At 39.6% G+C, this 17,072-nt stretch overlaps 1 protein-coding gene across 2 annotated transcripts in view; it reads left to right on the forward strand.

Moving 5' to 3' along the window:
- Positions 1 to 15,715, forward strand: part of lrrn1 (leucine rich repeat neuronal 1) — a 46,043-nt gene extending 30,328 nt beyond the window's left edge. For both annotated transcript variants that reach the window (XM_073072435.1, XM_073072434.1), the window contains one exon: positions 12,536 to 15,715. In XM_073072435.1, coding sequence (XP_072928536.1) covers positions 12,770 to 14,920 — 2,151 coding nt within the window. In that variant the 5' untranslated portion in view covers positions 12,536 to 12,769 and the 3' untranslated portion in view covers positions 14,921 to 15,715. The remainder of the gene's footprint in view (positions 1 to 12,535) is intronic.
- Positions 15,716 to 17,072: the final 1,357 nt, after the last annotated feature.

Genomic DNA, 17,072 nt, shown 5'->3' on the forward strand with positions numbered 1-17,072 from the left:
CTGATTCAAGTTGTGTTGGGAGGAGTTGGCTGTCCTGCACTAGATCCAGGATATTGAGACCTGGTTGCTGGGATTCTTTTTTATTGTTGCCTTTTCTCATTGACACATGTTTGCCCTGATTACACCTTGTCTCCACTCCACACCCTTCCTGTGGGTAGACATCTCACTATTATTCTCCTCCCACCACTGTGCAAAGTTGAAGAAATGAGGCTTACTTTGTGTCATGGTTGGCTATCCCTTTCTGCCATGTTTTCCAACCTTGGAATTGTTTACAGCAGTACTTCCACCCACAATGTACTTGTGCTTGTGGGGCACCTGCCAATGCTTGAAGATCATTGACTGGTTCTAGCCTGACTTGAGCTGTCCTGAAATGTAGCTGGTGTCTCTAGTTCCAATTGAGTTCTGAGCAGGAACTTTCCATATGACCTCCATTAAGCATTACCTCGTTATACATCCTGCATCTGTCCTTCAACCTTTTGAGGTACATACAAATTGTGCCTCTGTTTCATTCAAGCTAAATTCTCTGCAAACTGAAGATTCTTGTGATATTGTTGAGGATTTCTGCTTCCCACCTGACTGGTGCTCCACCTGCAAAGTAAAGAAGCCCAGGCTTCCAACAATGTTCCATTACTAGTCACTGAAAAATGGAAATAATACATTACTTAGGTGGCCAATTCTCTAGGTAGTCTCTCTTTCATCTTGAAAGCAATGACTCCACTATAGCTTGTAATTAGGTCATGTTTAATGTGGTAAAGTTTTCCAGTGTGGTAAAATGTCCACATGCATTTCATTTGAACTTTATCAAACAACATTAGCCACTGAGTACATGGATGTTCAGGCCAGGATAAAGGAAGGAAGGAGTAAAAGAATGTCTTTGAGTGAAGTGGTCAAGGGTCGAGGTCTTGGAGGGAATTCAGTATGAAAAGGGGATGGAAAGTCTTGCACAATTCAGTGCTTCCATTGAGGTAGGTATCAGGGGTTTGGTGCACTAGTGTTGTAGCAATGTGGTTTCCTACAGTGGTTTGCTGCAGATTTCATTTTCTACCTGAGATTTCTTCATTTCAACTGAGCTAACGTGATGACGTGGATAATTTCACAGGAATACTATTCCTCCTGAGGAATGTGTGATCAATCCAAATGAGTTTCTTTTTAATTACTTCAGTAAAGCAGCTGAAACACTATAGACTGAGTTACTTGACATTGAAATTCTGTGAATGTTTCCGATAGCAGTAGAATCCTAAGGAAATTATGTTTTTCTCTTGGTGTCTTGTTGTATGTGATCATGATAGCCAATCTACATTTGGAAAAAATGAGGACCTCTGCATCTGTAGTTAGCACCTTAGTTAACCAAGTCAAGAAAAATAATTTATGTAATAACCTTTGCATCTTTTGTATTTTTCTTGGATCAGTCCATTTCTCCTGCAATATTTCAGTCTTCTAAACTCGGACTTGGGCAGAAAAGAAACAGCAGATTCTGAAACCCCAAAAATCAGGAAAGAAAAAGAACTTCTGAAAATTGTGCAGTTTGAAGGGAAACCCATAAGGAAGGAAATTCTGTGGCACCTGCCCATTATTAAAATACTAGGCATCCAATTTGTAACTTGTTGCAAACAATTAACATGTTGAAATTCAGTTAAATGAATCATTGGTAAGCTATTAAAACTTGAAGCACTTCCATGCATTGCTCAGTCATGTTGGAAATGCACCTGAACTTGTTAATTGTATAACATAGTAACTGCACTACTGCACTGGGAAATTTTACACATAATTTGCAGGCAAGACTGCATGCCAGTTAAATACTATAATAACAAGCATGTTTCTGAAAATGATGGTGCCTATGTAAGTACTAAATCATGATTTGGTATGTTTCACCAGACCCAAGTTGTTAGGTCATCTGTTGCTTCATGTTCATCAAACATGTAGCAATAGTACACAACAGATGGGACAACTGTGTGAACCATCTGGCACTTTACCTCACTTAACAGCAAATCCACTTCATCAGCACTTGGATAGAGCAGGGGTTTTTAGAGCAGGGGTTCCCAAACTTTATTTTATATACTATGAATTCGCTAACATTAACTGGGGGGGGGGGGGGGGTGTCCATGGGCCCCAGTTTGGGAAGTCCTGACTTAGACATTCTTAATATCACTGAAATATTAGTGCCAGATTACTCATTTGGATAATAATTAGTTATGGAGAAATTTAAACTGCAATACCTATTTTTAGTGCTTTAAAGTTCATATGTTCATCTGAATGGAACTTTTCTGAGCACTTTCCTATAACGGGGCTGTGGGGCTTAATGTCCTCAGCTTCTTGGTCATTGTGTGGTTTTGTCAAAGTACTTGGTAGGGGCTGGGAGATCTCGCAAGTTAATTTTTGTCGGGTTGAAGTGTGGTGTGGGATTGTGCCAGCTATGGCACAATTGGCACAAAAATGCTTTGACCCCATTAGCAAATCAAACAACATTTGTCTTGTATTTTTGATTCATGTCAGAAATTGGCATTTGGTGAAGTCACAGTCCTTGGCTGTTATTCATGGTAGAGATATGGGTATGTCCCATTCTCATTGCACCTCACCCAGTTACCATAGAGGCAACTCATGGCAATTGAGTCCCGTACACTATTCTGCACTTTTTAATGAGATTTGATCTAATTTAGATAGATAGATAGATACTTTATTCATCCCCATGGGGGAATTCCAACTTTTTTCCAATGTCCCATACACTTGTTGTAGCAAAACTAATTACATACAATACTTAACTCAGTAAAAAAAAATTACTCAATTTGCCTCATAAGCATAGAGATCACAGTCATAATAGCTGATCTTGCCCTATCTGCTTACTTTTTTGCTCCTGTCTAAGCTACTGGCATCAAAGTCCTGTTGAAGGGTTTATGTCCAAAACATCAACTGTACTCTGTTTCCATAGATGCTGCCAGGCCTGCTGAGTTCCTCCAACATTTAGTGTGTGTTGCTTGCGTTTCCAGCATCTGCAGATTTTCTCTTGTTTGTGACATCAGTTGTTGCATTTTTACCTTCATCCCAACTTATTGTGATCAATCTCGTTTTTCCTTTATGGCTAAGTACCATTCCTCCACACTGAAGATAGACCACTGTTTACCAGCAGATTATTGGCTAATCACCACACTCTCTCTAATGGAGAGGGTACTGACAAGTGAGACTTTCTTTTTCAGAATCAATTGCCCAGTTTAACTCTCTCTAGAAGAATGGTATTCAAATTGCATCTGTTCTCACTTAGAAACTGAGGAAATCTGCAGATGCTGGAAATTCAAACAACAACACACACGGCGGACCGAGCGTAGGTGTTCAGCAAAACAGTCTCCCAATCTGCGTCGGATCACTTAGAAACTCCTGTTTTTGGGCACCAGTAGTCTACAGTGATACAGTTACTGTTCATAACATTTGATAAGGAGATTCTTGCTGAGTGTGAACATAATTTTTGATCTGATTGTTCTGTCCTGTGCTGAAATGACAAGTTAATTCAGGGAAAGGGAACTTTGCACAGGTACAGATGCACTATAAATAAATTCCAAGTCTGTAGTTTTTCTACCAAATTGTATCCTGAAATAATTTCAATTTTTTTTATTTCTTGAAACGGTTTGAATCAAACATTTACTCAGATACCTTTTTAACACAAATTTAGATTAATTGTGTATCAGGGTAATAATCGCAATATTTTGCTATTTATTTGGGACCAAGGCAATTCTGATGAATATTAAGTAATTTAATGTTTCTTAGGATATCTAAACTGACAATGTGCAAAATTAGATTTCCATCTATAGTGTATTTAAGCAATGGGTACATCACAGAACAAATCTTTTTCTTTTTCTATTTGAAAGTGTTGGTTTTATGTAATTTTTAGCTCTTTGACATTTATCCATTAAAGATTTTTCACTTGAAAATGTTTAAATTTGAGTGAGGCTTTGTATATCTAGCAGCTTAGGATGAATAATCAAGTGGTGTTTTTTGTGTTTCTTTTTAATCTATATTTTAAGCAAAACATGACCAGCAAATGGGTGGTGAATTGACTATTCTGTACAAGTACAAGCAATCCCCCTTTCACATATACAGTGGATTCTGGATATTTGGGATACCTAAGAACCAGTATATTTGGGCCCAGTTAAACTGCTGCCCCAATTATTCAAAGTTCCATAGAAATAGTTTAAAATGTTTTTTTTAAAAAAAACAAACAGCTGTTTAATTGAGTACAAAATGTAATTAAACAAAAAAAAAAGAACAAATTGGAACACTTGGCCATCTTGGACAATGACTCCCATCCAGTCCATAATGTACTGGTTAGGCACAGGAGTACATTCAGCCAGAGACTCATTCCACCGAGATGTAACACTGAGCGTCATAGGAAGTCATTCCTACCTGTGGCCATCAAACTTTACAACTCCTCCCTCGGAGTGTCAGACACCCTGAGCCAATAGGCTGGTCCTGGACTTATTTCCACTTAGCATGATTAACATTATTATTTAATTATTTATGGTTTTATATTGCTATATTTCTTCAGTATTCTTGGTGCGGCTGTAATGAAACCCAATTTCCCTCGGGATCAATAAAGTATGTCTGTCTGTCTGTCTGTCTACCAATGCTGCTACAGTACTACAAAACAGTACTAGTTCCTAATAAAGGAATTCATTCAATGCAAACTGCTATGTATGGGTGTCCAGGGAGAGGTTGCACCTCAAGTGAAGGGGCTTGGCGTCTCCATTCCAGGGCAGCTCACTCTCCGTTGATCCCCACCAGACAGTGGCCCCAAATAGTTGTTTGTATGTGACAGTAGCCACTCCAGTACACCACTTCGACTGGTGTGATAAACTGAGAGAGGGTAGCCAGCCCAGCTTGTACTCCCGTTAAAAGGCTGGCGGGGTGGAGGTGCATCCCGACCAAAGGAGGAGTTAGGTGTTCCTTCCCTCTGCTAGCCTGCAGATCTCCCACAAGTAAGGTGTAGCACCCGCTCTCCCCCCACCCCTCCCCGAGGGAGCAGATGGAGGATGAGTATGTGAGCAGCTGGTGCCAGGCAGACAATCTCTGAAGAGTATTGATAATGGCTGGGGTCACCTGTCTTGTAAAGACACTGCCCAGAAGGCAAAGGCAAACCACCTCTATAGAAAAATTTGCAAAGAATGACCGTGGTCACCTACGTCGTACAACATTTCACATGATGGTGGTGAAAATAGGGGCATACCTTCCCTAGCATGTGAAGTCTGCTCTGGCAGTGTGGGGTGGATGAGATCAACAGGCAAGAAGGTGGTTCTGCAACACTTTGTGGAGAATGAAGGGCATGATGACAAGACACAGAAGTCATGGTCATGCACTGCAACCGAGGACAACCCCAGTTCATGTTGACTACTCGTACCACCAGGCCTGAATTTAAGAGGTTGAGAGTGGAACTGTCCTAATGGCTTTTCCATCTTAAAAACTCTACTGCACAGGTCTCAATCTCATTGTTAGATATGGACAGCCAACACTCTGCCGTGTTCTTTTGACTGTAAATAAAATTAGCAAATACTCCTAGTATAGATAACAGACTACCTCCATATAATGCCTTTGACATTTGCATCTTCCAAATTTTCAGTTTCATTGTAACATTCAAGATGATTGTCTTTTACCTTCAAATTCGTTGTAGATTCGAACAGTGAGTAATGAAATCATTTCGTTTTCATTCCCAGCCAATTCTAACGTCTCCAAGCCTGAATGTTTGAAACCGCAGACTGCAAAACAATTCTAAATTGTCTTCCTGCTTATTTCTTGCCAACTATCAGTGACAAAAATAACTGCTTTTTGAATAGAAATACACACAACTGATGCTATTTAAAAACTACTTTAAGGTGCTGTGCCTAACTGTCACACAAGTGCATGTGACTGACAGTAATTAGAAACTATTCAGTAGCAGTCTCCTGCCCCAGTTAAGCAGTAAGGGGAACCCTGGGCATTTTCTTGATTAGGTTTTATTCTTTAAGAGTTGTCCAAAATAAGCAGCTACCCTGATTCACCAATGGCCCAATTAACCAGAATTCACTATTATCTGTACTGTACTTCAATTTTTTTTAATAAATCTGAGGATTTGATAAAGGTTATAAGGAAAATCTCTATCTGTGTATGTGAAGTATTTAACTGTAAAACTTTTTAATGCCTTAAGGATGGGGGAGGGGTGGCGCCTTGACAATTTCTTTATCGCTGCAACCTGTTAATGAATCTTTACATGCAGCTGTATTAAAAGGTTTGGCATACTAATGTGATGTGGATGTGATTGTTCCTGCTACAAGGCTGGTAGAGAGAAATAAAATTGTTTGTTTTTCAAATTGCTCCCAAGATTGAGAACATAACAGTGAGGAGCGATAACTAACAACCATCAGTTAAACGAAGGCCAGTGTTTGGAGTAAAGAGTGACATGGTTGGGACCAACAACGACAGATCATGTTACAATGTTGTTGCACCCAGGGGGGCTTTTACTTCCCTCCAAGGAAGCATTCATGTCATTGTTCCCTGCTGCTTAATGCAAATAGGCAGAGCTCTTGGAGTGGCTAAGTTAATCACCCATTCTAAAATACAGGATGAATTGCAGTGAGATGCATAAAGCTTGGATGTCAGCAATGTCTCAACGCGTAGCCCACTGGCACAAGTTAAGGTTGTGAATTAATTTCCTGTTCACTAATTGACTCGACAACACTCCAGTTTAATTATTAAACTACCTTTTTTTTGAAGGATGTAAAAGATCCCAGAGATTTCAAGCAACATTTCTGATGTTTCCTCACCTGAGATTATCTAGTCATTATTGCTGCTCTTTCAGGAAATTTGGTGCAAATTTATTGTGTTATTTCTTTCATTCTTTAATTGGCTATTGATGTGAATTGGGACATTGTGGTAAACATTGTGCTGTTTAAATGCATATAATTTTTTCTGTTAGCTTCAATGTAATCAGTACATTAGTTCATCATTTGAGATTGATTGGTGGAGAAATAGAAAATATTCTCCCAACTCAATGAGCAACTAATATTTTCTGAGAATGGAAAAACCATGGGCCACAAAGGCACAGGAAGGTTTTCTCCTCCCTTGCTTGTGAGATGACGACATCCATTTTGCATGACTTTGGCTTTTTGATTTCTGCGCTTAGATTCTTCAAAATATCCAGCAGCAGAGCACCGATGTAACAATTTCTATGCGCTAATGTCTTCAAGCACAGCATCTTTACCAGGTTAGACTTTCAGTGGGATCAGTGACCATGATCAAATAGATGCAAAGGAATGATAATAAGGGAACAGTTCCTACAAAAAGTGATGAATACGGTACAATTCATCTCAGGTCGAATCCTCCCCTCCTTTTGAGTGCATCTACAAGGAGCACTGCCACAAGAAGGCGGCATCCATCAAGGACCCACACTACCCAGGCCATAAACAGCAAATCTGCAGATGGTGAACACCCTAGCAACATACACAAAATGCTGGGAAAACTCAGCAGGCCAGGCAGCAACTATGGGGGATAAAAAGTACAGTCGACGTTTTGGGCTGAAACCCTTCGGCATCTAAGTCTTGCTCTTTTCTCACTGCTGCTATTGGGAAGGAGGTACAGGAGCTTTGGGTCCCACACCACCAGGTTCAGGAACAGTTACTGCTCTTCATCCATCAGGCTCCTGAACCAGTGTGGATAACTTCACTTTCTTCAACTCTGAACCTATTCCACAGCCTATGAATTCATTTTCAAGGACTGTGCATCTAATTGTGTGTGTGTGTGTGTGTGTCTGTGTGTGTCTTTTGCACATTGGTTGTTTATCAGAGTTTTGTGCGTGGTTTTTCATTGATTTATTCTTCTACTGTAAATGCCTGTAAGAACATGAATCATAGAGTAGTGTATGGTGGCATACGGTATACTCAATAGTCACTATCAGATGCACCTGCACACCTCATTAATGAGAATCAGCCAATCGTGTGGCAGCAATTCAATGCATAAAAGGTTGGGACATGGTCAAGAGATTCAGCTGTTCAGTGGAAACATTAGAATGGGGGAGAAATGTGATCAAAGTGACTTTGGCCATGGAATGAGTTTTGGTGCCAGGCAGGGTGGTTTGAGTGCTGCTCTCCTAGTATTTGCACACAACAGTATCTAGAATTTACAGAGAATGGTGTGAGAAACAAAAAACATCCATTGAACAGGAGTCCTATGGGTGAAAACGCTTTGTTAATGAGAGAAGTCAGAGGAGAGTGGCCAGACTAGTTCAAGCTGACAAGATGATATTAACTCAAATAACCATGCATTACAACGGTGGTGTGCAGAAGAGCATCTCGGAATGCACAACATGATGAACCTTGAAGTGGGCGGGCTAAGCAGCAGAAGACCATGAACATACACTCAGTGGGTACTCTATTAGGTTCCTCCAGTATTTAATAAAAGTGTACTGATTGTATGTTCCTTTGATAATGTACTTTGAACTTTGCAGTAATTTGCATCTTTAAATTAGTTTACAAATATTTCAGTGCTTTAACTTTCAGTTTTTGAAAGCCATGTCATTCTTCTGTATGCTTTGGCCTTGCTACTTTTTCTTTTTCTCTCCCACACAACACAATCAGTTGCATAAGCCGGGCTCTGACAATTTGTAGGGCCTTTCCTTTAAGGACTCGAAGAGCACTTTGCAATTTTACACTGAAAACCTACAATTAGTGAGTTTGGAGTTTTTCAAATGTTACAGACAGGACTGGGTGATATACTGCTGCAAGAAATTCTGGGTTAGTGAGTAATTACACCCATTGATCTTTACATTGCACCAAAGGATATTGTCCTTGTAAAGATTTATTTAGTACTAAGGCCTCTGCTTGTTAAACACCATCTCAGTTCCCTATTAATTGGGTCAATAATAAATGGGAGGCAAGCATGGCGTCATTCCAAGCTTGCCTGCTAGAGTTGTGGAATCACTTTCCCTTTGTTGTGAAGTGTGACCACCCCCATCCATAATTTGCATGTGAATAGCATCTTTATTATAATGGATCCAAAGCTAGAATTGGGTGTGCATGGTTATGCAGACAGCTCAGTTTGAAATGCCCCAAGGCTGCAGTAAAATAGGAATCATGCTGAACCATCTATAAAAGAATATAATTTACAAAAAGGAAAATTAGCTCTAAATTGGAGAGGAAAACACATCCAGAAGGCAATGAAGTAATATTCATCATTGGAGATTGCTGAATGACGTGCCATTGAAGTGAAATCCGTGTGGAGTTGCGTTTATTGTTTTGGAGGACTGTGAGCAGTGTGCTGCAGCTACTGCTGACGAGGGAGACATAAAATTATGCTGAATATGTGCAGCTGATTGTGTAAGAAGCCGAAGTCTAACTGGAATGGTATATGTTGTTAGAGTTTTATTTCCCTGTGCATTGTTGTAATGGATTTTAAGTTGGCCTAAATGTATTTCCAATGTCATGGCATAGTGCATTATTTAAATAGTTATTGTCTTTACAATCCATTTTACTGGAGGTTTGGCATTGGGCCAGCTGTTTACTATAAAATACTAGGCCAGCAATGAAAATTGGACTGCAACCCCTCCAGCAATGGTGGAAGGTAAAAGGAGCAGAGGTACCCTGACTCCTCCTAGTGCTGTGCAACAACATTACCTTTATTACTTGCTATTGTACTCAAAGAGCTTGTCCTTGGTTCTTGGACATGAACAGAACTCTGTCCATTCCCATAGTAGTACATTCCCAGTGTTCATTCTTCATTCAGTGTCCAGTCTTCATTCCCAGTGTTACTTGGCAATGAATCTGGATTTGTGCATAATTTAGAACAAGTCATATTTTGTATCTCTCCTATAGTTTTTATCTTGCTATTGTTCTTTATTTTGCTATCTTTATCTGAATACATGATGATTTTACAATATGCACATAATAGTCCAGTTGCATGCTACTTATTGGGGAAAAGCTTTTAATTTGGGGGGGGGGCTGAAGTTGCTGATTCAATTGACACAAGCCTACAAGCCTCAATCTATTCAAGGTGTTGTGCTTTACAACTTATTTTCAGTGTAAAGACCTGCACAGTTGCTGCCAAAATCAGTCTCGACAGTTTATTTTGTGATGTAAATGGATACTAGCATTTTCTGTTGCCCACAATCATGATTTGAAAACTCTTACAAGCGAAGGATAGAATTTTCAATTGCATGTAGTTTCTTCAATGGAATTGTCAGCCATGCAATTGCATAAGGCCATTAAAATTCTCTTCAGAATTCTAGTTAAACATTTTTTTAAAAAATCTGTTATTTCAAGGTTAAAGAATCAAAATAATTACTGAAAGATTTTTTTTATTCTGCCCTTGAAGTGGAGTTCATAGATGTTTTTGATGGTATAAATAAGCAGGACAAGGTAAATGGGAGACATGGATTTAACATGGTCAACAAAAGAACTGGATACAAGGAAACAATTTACAGTAAGCTATTTGCAATTACTGGCTGATTAAAGCAGATTTCATAGCAACATTCAAGAGCAATGGCAAAATATTTTCAAGGGAAAAGAGTGGTAGAACTATGAACAAGCATAAGTGAGTAGACCTTATTGGACAGTTTCACCACAAAGTCATCACTGACAATATGGACTAAGTGTCCCCATATCTTGTGTCATTCTGATTTTAAATTTTGTCAGATGGTATTAATTTTGCCAAGTTACTGATCTACTATTTTGTAATTTTAGCCCACATAACCAGAATTTTCTTTCATTAGGTTGCAGGGAACTGCAACAGTCAGTGTACACTAAAATTGCCGCTATTAAATACAAAATAAGATCTGTTGTGGGTGTTGACTTTAGGGTTAACCGTTGGCACAACATCTGGCGTTCTGTCAAATAGAGCTGTCCTTATTTACCCTGCTGTGTCTATTTAGGAGAAAATGAGGCCTTGTCTTTTATATAGGTTGGTATCATCTGCACTACAGTTGTCTCTATTGTCTTGAAGGTCTAGCATAGATTGTTTGAGATTTAGAACTGTGACTTTCAAACTGAGCGCTGCTGCTCAGCTCCGCTGAGAATCGGTGCTTGTGCATTAAAGCTAATAACCTGGCAGGTTAGGAATTTGGGTGCTGAACTAGCATTTTTTTTTTGTTTAAGCTATTGGAAATTAAACTTATTCCAACTTTAATCCACTTTATTTAAATATTGCACAGTGTTATGTTTCCCAGTGAACCTGGCAAGTTTGAAGTGAGCATGGGGTCTAGGCTCCTAGCATGTCGAAAGGAAGCATGGGGACTGGAGCTTTGATGTTGGATTATGTCAGAGTGAACCAAATGTCGAACCTTCAGGATTTCTGAATGGTTCTAAAGTGAATTTTACAGTTTTACTTTACTAGAGAATGATATATCTGACTGTGTGGAAACTTTCTTCCCCAAGTTTATAGGAAAGGAAGCTGAAATGGTTGAAACTGCTGTGACATTTGAAACACCGATAGTAAGTGTGGCGAAGGCAGGGGTGAACTGTAGAATTGCTGGGACTTGGAAATGAAGAATAAATTATTGCAATATTCAATACTGAGGTGCAAAAGGACTTTGGGAGTCCTTGTGGAGGATTCCCTCGAAGTTAATTTGCAGGATGAATCATTGGTGAGGAAGGCAAATGTGATGTTGGCATTCATTTCAAGAGGACTAGAAAATCGAGGATGTAACATTGATGCTTTATAAAGCACTAATGGAGCCTCACTTGGAGTATTGTGAGCCACTTACTAAGAAAGAATGTGCTGACATTAGAGAGGGCTCAAAAGAGGTTCACAAAAATGATTTCGGGAATAAAGGCTTATCGTATGAAGAGCATTTGGCTCTGGGCCTGTACTCACTGGGATTCAGATGAATGAGGGGTGACCTTATTGAAACCCATCGAATGTTGAAGGGCCTTGTTATAGTGGATGTGGAGAGGATGTTTCCTATGGTGGGGGTGTCTAGGGCCGGATGATGCAGCTCACAGAATAGACATCCTTTTGGAATGGAGATGAGGAATTTCTTTAGCCAGAGGGTGGTGAATCTGTAGAATTCATTGCCACAGGTGGCTGTGGAGGCCAGGTAATTGGATATATTTAAGGCAGAGGTCTATAGATTCTTGATTAGTCAGGGCCTGAAGGGTTATCGGGAGAAGGCAGGAGATTGGGGTTGAGGGGGAAATGGATTAGTCATGAGGAAATGGCGGAGCAGACTCGATGGGTCAAATAGCCTATTTCTGCTCCTATATATTATGGTCTAATATTTAGACCCCACTGGCAGCAGCAATATAGCCTAATAGAGCAACACATTTTACAAATGATATAATCATATACTGCTGAAGATTCCTTTGCCATTAATATTTATCAATGCCATTTGAGTTTCAAAGCATTTGAAGCCTCCCTCTTGACACGTACAGATGAGGTGGGCCATCTTATTGCCATTTCTACGATATTGCTAATTGTGGTCAGAATGTATTTTCTTTAAATCTAGAATTAATCTGTAGAATCTTGCTCCATATTTAATGCTTCCATAAAATGCTAAGTATGATCTTTGTTTCCTCTTGTCATTTTGCAGACATCACAGGTGCCAAGACAGACTTGACATCACCGATAGTTACAGGTGAATGAGAAAAGCGAAGACACAACTGAGGACCAAAATTTCTGGCTCTTTGAAAGCCCAACACTAAATGCATCAGGTATACCACTGTATCCACAGCTCTCTTCTGCTGTTACCTTCTACAACCAGTGGTTTTGAATTGTTGAAGTCCCCTGATAATATTAGTTTCCGCAGAAAAGTTTGATTTTTAAAATGGTGAGGAAGAGGATTAGTTTCCAAATCTGTCACATGATGATGGGTTTTCTGACTATTTGCCTAACTGAAGCAGCCCTGCAGCGTAGCGAGTGCCCTCAGCTGTGTGTTTGTGAAATCCGCCCATGGTTCACCCCACAGTCAACGTACAGAGAAGCCGCCACTGTGGACTGTAATGACCTGCGGTTGACCAGAATCCCCAGCAACCTCTCAGCTGACACCCAGGTACTCTTGCTTCAGAGCAACAATATTGCCAAGACAACTAATGAGTTTGAGCGGATGTTTAACCTCACTGAACTCGATCTCTCACAGAATAATTTCACCACTATTCATGACGTGGGCTTGACCAATCTTACTCAGCTCACCACACTGCATTTAGAAGAGAATCAGATAGCAGACATGCCTGACTATTGTTTACAGGATCTTGCCAGCCTCCAGGAGCTCTACATAAATCACAACCAGATTAGTAGCATATCAGCCAAAGCCTTTTCTGGTTTGAGGAATTTGTTGAGACTACACCTAAACTCTAACAAACTGCGAGTGATTGACAGCCGTTGGTTTGAATCTACACCTAACTTGGAGATTCTCATGATTGGGGAAAATCCTGTAATTGGGATCCTGGACATGAACTTCAAACCTTTAAGCAATCTGCGAAGTCTGGTTCTAGCAGGAATGGAACTGACAGAAATTCCTGGCAATGCTTTAGTAGGCTTGGACAGTCTGGAAAGTCTCTCCTTCTACGATAATAAATTGGGAAGAGTGCCTCAGCTTGCACTTCAGAAGGTGCCGGCCTTAAAATTCCTGGATTTGAACAAAAACCCTGTTCACAAAATTCAGGAAGGTGATTTCAGAAACATGCTTCGCTTGAAAGAACTTGGTATCAACAACATGATTGAACTTGTTTCTATTGACAGATATGCCTTGGATAATCTCCCTGAACTTACAAAACTGGAAGCCACAAATAACCCTAAATTGTCTTACATTCATCGCTATGCATTTCGGGAAGTTCCGTCCCTTGAAAGCCTGATGCTCAATAATAATGCATTGAATGCCCTTTATCAAAAGACTGTCGATAACCTCCCTAATCTGCGTGAAGTCAGCATTCATAGTAACCCAATCAGGTGTGATTGTGTTATCCAGTGGATGAATTCAAACAAAACAACCATTCGCTTCATGGAGCCCCAGTCTATGTTTTGTGCGATGCCTCCAGAGTACAGAGGTCAGCAAGTCAAGGAAGTTCTCATGCAGGAGACTGCTGAGCAATGTCTTCCAATGATTGCACATGAGACTTTCCCAAACCATCTGAACGTTGATGTAGACATGACGGTCTCCTTAGACTGCCGTGCTATGGCAGAGCCTGAACCTGAAATCTATTGGGTCACACCACTTGGCAGTAAGATCACAGTGGACACCCTATCAGATAAATATAAGCTGAGCAGTGAGGGGACACTTGAAGTGTCTCACGTTCACGTCGAGGACTCTGGCCGATATACGTGTGTAGCTCAGAACTCTGAAGGAGCAGACACAAGGGTTGCAACTATTCGAGTAAATGGGACCTTGCTGGATGGAACTCAAGTACTGAAAATCTACGTAAAGCAAGCTGAATCGCATTCTATCTTGGTTTCATGGCGAGTGAACTCTAATGTTATGACATCAAATCTGAAATGGTCTTCAGCCACCATGAAGATCGACAACCCTCACATCACGTACACTGCAAGGGTTCCTGTTGATGTCCATGAATACAACCTGACTCATCTGCAGCCTTCCACAGAGTATGAGGTGTGTCTAACCGTGTCCAATATCCACCAACAAACTCAGAAATCGTGTGTCAACGTAACTACAAAAGGTGTGACATTCTCGCTGGATATCTCTGACCAGGGAACCAGCACCGCTCTTGCAGCTGTTATGGGATCAATGTTTGCCATCATTAGCATAGCTTCGATAGCTGTTTATATAGCCAAACGCCTCAAGCGGAAGAACTACCATCATTCATTGAAGAAGTACATGCAGAAGACTTCATCTATTCCCCTGAATGAACTTTATCCACCACTTATAAATCTATGGGAAGGAGAGAGCGAGAAAGACAAAGATGGTTCCTCTGATGTGAAACCTACACCTGTCGATACATCAAGAAGCTATTATGTGTGGTAACTGGAGGAATTTTGCTTCTAGTTAAGGGAGCACCAGACTTTTTTTGCTTTTTTCTGCAAAAGTGAAAGTTCAGAACCTTTTTTGTAATTTGACTTTGCTAACTTGTGGCAGAGCTGTGAGGACAGGTGGATATTTCAGACTTTTAGTATAGCGTATCGCCTTTGTTGGATTTTTTTTTAAAAGAAGGCAGCTCCATTTATTTTGCTAAATGCCCCAGTTACTGCGCTTGATTATTCTTTTAATCTCTCTCCATTGCAGAATTCTCAAAAGTAATCAGTGGTAGTCCAGGTACATGATTATAAAAGAGCAACAAGCCTTTGGAGGGGTACTTACTTGCTGAAAAGCTGTTTACCTTTTAATTATCAGTCACTGATGCATTTCCATGTTATAGTTTTTGTTTAGAACCTTGAAGCTGGCAAATGGGATTAGACCCTTCATTCTTCTATTGAATGCTGTTAGCTAAGTTGTATTGTTGTATCAACTATAATTTTCTTATTTTTGTTTCAAATTTCAAAGCCCAAACACCTGTAAATTTTATTTGCCACCTTTGCTTGAATTAGTTTTACAGCTTAGAAAAGTGTGTGGTTAATATTTAATAAAACAGTAATAGAATTAAAGTGCTTTAAAATGCTACTTAAGGTACATTTTAGGTGATTTTACTAAGGGACTTTAGCTGCCAGGTTTTTTCTGAATGTCTCTAACTGCATTTAGTATCTATAGTTTAACATAATGAATTTTATTGTGAGAAGTAGATTGTGAAATGAGAACAAAACTACATTAAAATTTTGATCTTGATTTTTATAGAGCTTTGAGTCTCTGATTAAAGTGTTCTTCTGAGGTTTTCCCTATTGTCTCTGCAGATTTCCTACACAGTGTGACATTTGACAAATTGAGTTGCTGATGCTGTCCTCCGATTTCAGAAAAAAATTAAGCATTATCACTAGGAATGGGTCTGACACCTGGCAACTTCAATGAATCATTCCAGATAAAATTGTGAAATTGGGGCTAGTACTGACGGACCATAATTCTCATAGTAGGAACCAAGGTTAAATAATCCTCAATCTCTAAGGATAAACATGGAAAACGCAATTCTTAATATTTATGTCACTCCCCTTGAGTGAAGCCTGAAGAGTTGGCCACTGCTTGAAACTAATATACACCTTGCTGATTTTTGGCCCTAAAGATAATTAAAGCATGTTGAAAAGTATTAATCCTCCTATGTTCACAAATTTAATCTTGCTTCATGAAGCACCTCTCTGCCTAAACAAATGCAATAAGCATTAACTATGTTTTTGTCTGTAGCAATAATCTTAAACCCTGTGCAACAATAGGGTTTTGCAGGTTTACTCTTAGTAACAATTGTTTCCGTTTTTGGCAATCAACAGGCTCCTACCTCACAACAAGTGATGAAGCTAAACATGAAGAAAGGATATTTTGATGTTTGACCTTTTATTTGCATGCAGTTGAATGATCACCAACAATGGCACTTGCATACGGTTGGGATATTTTATAAATTGAGGCTGAAGTTAGTAAATGCACTGATCATCCTCTATCCTAAATGTCCATTGAATTTGTGCCAAAGGCAAGATCTTGTGGTTTTGTTCACTTAATCCATTTAACTCTGCTCATGGACAGAAGTACATTCCTACCTTTAAGTGGCCAGGTCCCTCATTTTCCCTTTGGATTCTGTTTGAACTGATTGTATCCATCAAGGCACCCTGGATTTCACCTGCCATTGGACCTTAAATTATTTCCTTGTTTTCTATCCAGGCTTTTTCCAGTTATCACTGTTGAAACTGATGAGGAGAAGATAGGAAGACAAAGGATTCTTGAAATCCAGCTGCAGGATGGGATTATAGTGAGCAAGAATAGCTATACCAAGCAATTGAATCGCATCTAACAAATACAGTGGATTCTGGTTGTTTGGAACACATTTTGGCCCTATTAAGTGGCTGCCCTAATTAGCTAAAGTTTCATGGAAATAGTTAAAAAGGTATAAAAAAATAAACTACTGTTTAACCAAGTAACAAATGATGTACTTATATGAAGCAGAACAACACTACAGTAATATAAAACTGTATTAGTTCCTAATGGTTTTCAGTGGAGCAATTCATCCAGTGTACCTATGCTGCTGTTTTCCTTTTGACTGTAA

This window comes from Hemitrygon akajei, chromosome 19 (genome assembly GCF_048418815.1).
Source record: "Hemitrygon akajei chromosome 19, sHemAka1.3, whole genome shotgun sequence".
Taxonomy (NCBI): Eukaryota; Metazoa; Chordata; class Chondrichthyes; order Myliobatiformes; family Dasyatidae; genus Hemitrygon; species Hemitrygon akajei.